The following is a 7,959-nucleotide window of genomic DNA, read 5'->3' on the forward strand; positions in this document are numbered from 1 at the left end:
GAACTTGCGAAGGCTATAACATAATTCGTATATAGAAACTAGCCAAGTCAGACCTTAGGCTTCAAAACATTATCCTAAGTGATAAGAAGAAATTATATTTCATGTTGTTATAAATAAATTTCAGGACTGACCATTAAACTTGGCATCCATTTAGATCTCACTTCTTTTGTCGTTGAAGTCAACAATCAAAACATATATTACATAATTGAACTTGGCTATCATTTTACATATATGTTATGTTGAGATATCATTACTTTTTTATGTAAATTTTTAATAGCTATTTATTCATAATAAAATTATTTCCAAATGGTTTTTATTAAACTATTGTATTTTCCTACGTTTACGGGTTATAGTTTTTATAGTACTCATTGTATAATACACGTAAATATAAAACGTAATAATATAAGTCAGATATCGACAACCAGACAGCAAGACGGCGCTCGTGCAAATAAACGCGGTTGCCGCTCAACGCTCGCTCGGGCACGTTCCTGTCAAGGTTTTATCGCACCACTCCCCACCTCGCTACACGACGGCAATGAATTGACGATTCATTATTTTGACCGACGATGAGAACATTATCTATGTTTTGAAATATAAATAATATTTATACAGGGTGATTCTTTTATCATGAACCAATCAATATCTCGGTAAGTATTAGGAATTTTAAAATAATTTTTTTTTTAAATTTTCTACGTTTTACTATTTTACAATATGTTATAATTTTGATAATTTTAACTGCCTCCCTTATTTAATAAAACACTATAAATTTTCGATTTTCAAATGGAAATACCTATTTTCGATAACGAAAATCTATAAACATAATATTGAAAAAAATCATTTTAACGTTTACAGAATTTAATTTGAGTAAATCCGTTCGCGACTTATTAATGCTTAAATATTCGTTCAGTTTACTGCTACTGGTCAATTTATTAAAAACCAGAAGTCAAAACGAAATTTTACCTCAATCTAATGAAACCTATAACGTTCATAATCGGTATTAACAATAGGTCAATAACTAATAATTTATTAGTAGGTAATAAGTACTATGTACAAAGGTCGTACAAATTGGACCTTCCTATCCTATCCCCACTCTCAGCCGAACACCGAGTGTCGAGTGAACAACGTATAAAAATAACATTTTACAATTTACCAAAATGGTTTCACAATAAAGCATTGGTTACTAATTCTTGGTATACGGTCTTATCAGTTATGACGTTTGTAGATAAACGAGAATTAACGGTTAATCAACTTTCAACATATGTCAACAATCAACAGCACGAGTGCACGACTATCTTAAATCGTGATCAAAATTCAACATTTAACATTTCAACAGTAATTTGTGTATAATTTTTTTGATTTATTAACTGTTTCTGAAAACTAGTGTTTAGTGTAAATTTCTCACTATCGAATAGGTATTAATTATTATTCATTAAACCTTTAATAAGCGAGAATTTAAACCTTGAAAATCTGTGTGTAGCCCTCACCAACTATATTTTTTAAATAATGTTATTATTGATAATAATAATTTTATTTTGTTGTTCAATAAGTAATTTACAAAAGTAAATTGATATATCAAAGGTAAGTTATATCAAAGTAACTAAGTAGGAAGTTGATTTTTTTTTGTTTATGTAGGACGCCTATACACATGAATATATTATAATATTTAATATTATTAAATTAATACCTATCGATTCATTTACAAAATATTACTTTTAATTAACATATTATTCAACTTTTGGTTACTTATTCTATCTAATTACTATTAGAGTAAGAAAGTAAATTAAATTAAAATACAATGCATGTAAGTTGTCAATTTAAGTTTATTTACAATAATATTATTTTAATAAATGTTCAAACTGATGTCCATCCACTTCTAAACAAATTGCCAATCGTCTAAGTAACTCATTTGTAGTAGCTTTCACTAACACATGACTTGGAATGTTTGAACAAGCATCTTTAATTTTCTGTTTCAGATTGTCTACATTAGATGGCATTTCCTTGTAAACTACACTTTGAAGATATCCCCAAAGGAAATAATCTGGCGAAGTCAAATCAGGACTACGAGGTGGCCAACATATTTCTGGACTGTATGTTCCCATCCATTTTGACCCAAAAGTTGAATTTAAATATTGAATAACAGTGCCTTTATTATGGGCTGGAGCACCATCCTGCTGCCAAATTAAATCTTTTCGTCGTGATAAAGGTACATCCTCCAAAAGAATAGGAAGATCATTTTTTAAAAAATTTAAATATTTATCACCATTTAAATTTTCAGAAAAAAAAAAAATGGGCCAATCAATCTGTCATAAAAAATACCACACCAAACATTAATGCCATAACGTTCCTGAAAATTCTTCTCTATGTGCCAGTGAGGGTTACCATTTGACCAGTAATGCATATTCTGGCGATTCACATTGCCATTATTGTGAAACTTAGCTTCATCGGTCCAACATATCCATTCCAAGAATTGAGGGATATTTTCAATTTCAACAAGTACCTTGTGTTATATACAGCATAGGTTAATAAAAAAAGTTTTAAAAATAAAAATAAAATATGTACCTTGGCAACCCAAACCAGGCGACGCTCACAATCATCAAATCTTAAATGCTGTACTGTGCGTCGTTTATATGGATAGTATTTATTTTTCTTTGCAATTCTCTGAACTGAACTATAAGAAATTCCTATTTGTTCTAAATAAATAATAATAAAACAAGATAATTCTATGTATCTATGTTTTTTTTTGTATTTATTTTATTTACTTGATAATAATCTTAAAGATGTATTTGGATTTTCCTCAAATGCCTGTAAAACAATTTCTGAATATTCTTCTGTAGTTTTCGTTAATGGTCTTTTCTTTTGTTTATTAAAACTCCCATTAGATTTTAAGTTTTTTTCCAATCTTAAAAAAATACATGAGTTAGGAACTTGCCTCTCAAGCCCAAATCGTTGGCTGTACAATAGAGCGGCTTTCCTTTTATTTTTTCCACTTTCTATAAAGCATGACCACATGTCCATTTTTTCATTTTACGTATAGAACATTGTGACTGCAGAGATCTTAATACAACTTATTTTGTATATAATTTTAAGTTTAAATATTATAATTTATTAAAACACAACATAAGTCTACAATATTTGTATTAAAGTAATTTTATATTATATTTAATATTATAAAAAGCTGTTTTCGGTTATCAAAACTGAGTAGGTACTTAATGTAATTTTTTTTTTATTGTATCATACACATTTATATTTTGGATTTCCCTAATAACTGTACTATTCATAATATATTTATATGTATCTATACTTTAACATTAATCTTTTATTTACACATGTATCTTGGATTTTCCTAATTGTTTGTTGGTTCATTGTATACAGAGTATACACATATCATAACTGTACATGATTGTACCTTTATAATTTGGTAATAAAGATAACTGTACATCGGGAATATTGTTACCATTTGGCTTTTACCTTCAGAGTTGTTACCTTGAGTCCCTAAAGAGTTGCTTTTAAAATGTCTGTCACATCAACAGAAAGTAAGTTAACGGACAATGAGTATATATTGTCACGTTATTTATACTACAAATCGGTTTGCAAAAACTTTGTAAAACACAATGAAGATTTAGAACAGGTAATTTTTTTATTTACTATTAAGGCTATATATTTTAAATTAACAAATATTTTAGGAACTACATACAGCTAAGAATAAAATGGAATTGAAAAATTTAGAGCTAAATAATGCTTTAAGTCTTTTAGAAGAAAAAAATAAAGAAGTCGAAGAAATTAAAATTGAAATGGTAATTATATTTATATACAATATTAGTCTGACCTATGCTAATCCAGAATTGTATTTTATACATATGTAAGAAATATAATTAATTGCTTTAAAAATGTTAGTTTATTTATTAGATACATTTATGTAAAAGAAATATTTTTATAAATGTTAATAGTTTTTAAAATAAATAATAATCGTTGGTTTATGATAAAATAAACATCTTGTATGAGGGCCAACCCTACATAAAAATAGTATAGAAATTTAACAAATGTAATTTAAAGACTAAGGTATTTTAATTATTAACAAAATACATAATATATGTATAATGTATATTGTATAATTATTTAGAAAAAAATGCAAGCTAAAAACAGTTCAATGCTAAAGGATTATAACCAAATTGAAATGGAAAATAAAATTTTTTCAGCCGAGATAATTGAATTAAAATCACAATTAGTAAGCAATAAAACATTAATTGATAATAAGAAGAACACTTAATATGTTCACAACCTTAGATAAATTGATACAAATTAAATGAACATTGAACATACTTTACATTAACGACTCTAGATTACAACCTATTTTAACGTTATGGATGTTCTTATTACATTAGTATTGTGCAACTTTTTAAAAAATGAGTTATTTTTATACTTATTTTTGAAAATTGGTTAATTTTTAATTAATATTTTATGATATAAAATTCAACATTTCATGAAAACGACAAACTCATATCAAAAAATGTTAAAATTGACAATGTAGGTTAATATAAACTCCATAGCCCTATATATGAAAAATATTAAATCAATAACTTAACTTAATTATTTAAACATAAAATTAATTATCAATGTTGATCAACAAATTTTACAAATGTAGAAGTAATTAGTCTTAATGCTGCATGCTTTTTCTTTATCTGAACGCAATTAAAAAAAAAAAAAATGTATTTTAAATAAAAAATAAATATAATATTTATACATACTTTATTGATTCTGTTGTCAATAGGTATAAAAATGTAAATGTATTTCATTCCATATTAACTTAAAAAGTTATCAGGTGTACCTTGTGACTATAACTAGGTAACCAAAAATAACAATTTATTATCCAATTTAGTATTATATATTTTAATTAAAAGTTAAAACTACTCAATTGAAATTTGAATGAAAACAAAATTAATTTCCTAAAAAAAAAAAAAAAATTATGATTAACATCAAATTCTTTATAACATTGATTTATTTTATAAAAAAAAAATATTCTTACATACATAGTTAATTGTTTAGTCTGTTTTATTTTTTTCCATATTAATTAATGAAGTCTCTAAAAAGTATCAGTAGGTAGCAAGTGTTTATACCAGTATGCAATATGAATAATAATTAATATTCACAATTCGACAATTAATTTATTTGACAACTATTAAACTAACGTAAGCAATTAATCAAAAACCACATGTTTTCAGAAACGACAGAAACTGTTTACTGTTTACCGTTTCTCGTTTATCTACAAACTCATAAGAGATAAGACCTTATACCAAGAATCAGTAACCGGTGCTATATTATGTAACCATAATGGTAAAATGTTATTATCATACTTTAAATATGATACTGCTGTAGTGCAGCAATGCTGTTGTAGGATTGACGATTCACTCGGTGTTGTGAGTGGGGACAAGATAGGAAGGTCCAAATCGTGTGACCTTTGTACTTATTAGTTTAGGATTATAGGATTATGACTATTATGACCGTTTGGGTTATTAAATTGAGATATAATTTCGTTTTGACTTCTGGTTTTTACTGTTGGGTTTGATCAATTGCCCAGTAGCTGTAAATTAAACGAATATTTAAGCATAAATAAGTCGCAAACGGATTACTCAAATTAAATTCTGCAAACGTTAAAATTATTTTTTTTCAGAATGTTAATAGATTTTCGTTATTGAAAATAGGTGTTGCCATTTGAAAATCGAAAGTTGATAGTGTTTTATCAAACAAGGGAGGGACTCAAAATTTAGGGACTAACAAATTCACAATAATATCATGAAATATAGTATATAGTATATACTTAGTAATATCATAGGTTGACTGACTGTTTTCGCTCAAAATCGTTTTTCTTAAACAATGATATTATATCATTGAATTCAAATTTAACACAATCTATTACTGTGACCCACTTGTAACCTAAAGTACAGCAGAGTGACACCTACCTTTTTTTTGCAGGAATATGATTGAGAACGGTCATTATTGGCGATACCTTTTTTAGACCCTTTTGACTATTACGATTGAGAACATTCCGTTTTTATTTTTCCGGGCAACGTTGCCAAACTTTGCCGTATAAAAATCGGCTATGGCTATTGATTTTGATTTTGCACCAAATCATTTTTTACAAATGTATACTATACACGCTGTTATCAAAATAGATATTACGTTCCACTAGTTTTATTTTTCTTAGAAAATAAATCAAAAACAACTTACATTGACATGTGGAATTATTTAAAGGATTTGTGCCTAATAACTACGTCAAAGTTTTAGAAATTAAATATCTACATTTAGATTTTGAAATCGGTGCACATGAAGCTGTACGTGAAACATTTCCCGGTGTTACGATATTTGGTTGCCGTATTCATTTAGCTCAAGCTTGGTGGCGTAAAATAAGATTTATTTACTATTTTAGATTTATTTTATATTTACTATTTTAGATTAACCGTAGACTCTTGAAATTTTTACCAAATATTTATTTTAGCATGTTCCACAAATGGTACAATTTTTGAAAAATTTTAACTCTTTTTGAGCTAGTTATGACCTTTAGTAGGTTTTAGAAATATGTAGTACATTTTTTAATTATTCTCGAAATTTTAGTGAAAAAATATTAAAATTAGAATTTTAACAAATTATAAATTAAGGGTTGAACGTTTTTTTTTAAAAACGTGTTTCTAGATTAATGAAGACAAAATTTTAAAGAATACTTACAAAGACGAGAATAGTGAATTTGGTAATTGGCTAAAAATGTTTTTCGGACTCCCATTTCTGCAACATACAGAAGTAGAAGATGGTTTTATACAGCTTATAGCGTTATGTCCAAATGAATTATATGGTCATAGATTTGCAGATTATATTTTAAAAACATATGTTGACCCAGATTGTTTATTTCTTCCAGTTTTATGGGCAAAAGAACCATCTCAACATCCTAGGTAAATTTGTACAACAAATATTGAACATTTCAGAAAATATATTATGCATAATTTTCATTTTTAGGACTACTAATGCCACAGAAAGTTTTCATCGGACTTTTAACAAACAGTTATTACATTTTTACCCATTATTTTAATTTTTTTATGTTTTCGATAAAAATAATATTAATCATTGTTTTCTTAAATATATACATAATATTTACTATAAATATAATTGTACAAGTTAAGTAAGTACATTAATAATTAACAGAATACATTTTAAATTAGGTATATTTTTAATTAATTGAGAATTGATAGGTAATTTTTGTATATTTTTAATCGTCTTCGTCTGTTTCTTCTTTACTTTCATCCGCGTTTGAATTACTGTCGAATTCGTTCTCTTCTAATAGTAGCCGTTTGACTTCCACGGAGAAAGATCTTCTTTTTCTATGATCTTCTAGAAGTCCGCTTATTTTAGGATCCGAGGATAGAAGTAGCCTGTTAAATAAGTCCGTATTCGTATCAATTTGTGATGTTTGTCTTGTGTAATTTTCTCGATACCTTTTTAAATCCTTATTTCGGGCTTCTTGAGCCTCTGCACTTAACTGACCAATTGGTATTACAAAAGAACTTATCATTACACACCCATGAATTAAAATTGTATGTACACTGGGTGGCATATAATGCCATTCATACAATCTTACATACATATTTGCAGTATCCCAAGAATAATCTTTAAATGTATTCAAATTTATTTTTTGACCACTTGATAGACTCTAAAGAATAACTCCAAACCATATTATCAGCGGTTCATCAATGCCAGTGATTTCAGCTGATACATGATGATTCTTGAAGAACCATCTAGCAGTATTACCGTCAGGGCCGTAACTAGAGAGTAAAAGACTCAGGTGCAAACAAATGCATATGGGCCCCTGTCTTGAGATACATAAAAAAGTCGGACTGATTTCACACCATGGGAATTTTTACTCCTTAGCATAGGCGCAACTAGACCTATACTTTTGAGGTGCACAATTATAAA

The 7,959-nt window shown here is 27.3% G+C and overlaps 1 protein-coding gene across 1 annotated transcript in view; it reads right to left on the reverse strand.

The window, feature by feature from the left end:
• LOC103309596 overlaps positions 1–222 on the reverse strand; it is a 5,789-nt gene extending 5,567 nt beyond the window's left edge. Inside the window, exon 1 of the mRNA XM_008185430.1 lies at positions 162–222. Within this exon, the coding sequence (XP_008183652.1) occupies positions 162–222 (61 nt within the window). The remainder of the gene's footprint in view (positions 1–161) is intronic.
• Between the last annotated feature and the right edge of the window lie 7,737 nt (positions 223–7,959).

Source organism: Acyrthosiphon pisum, chromosome X (assembly GCF_005508785.2).
Source record: "Acyrthosiphon pisum isolate AL4f chromosome X, pea_aphid_22Mar2018_4r6ur, whole genome shotgun sequence".
Taxonomy (NCBI): domain Eukaryota; kingdom Metazoa; phylum Arthropoda; class Insecta; order Hemiptera; family Aphididae; genus Acyrthosiphon; species Acyrthosiphon pisum.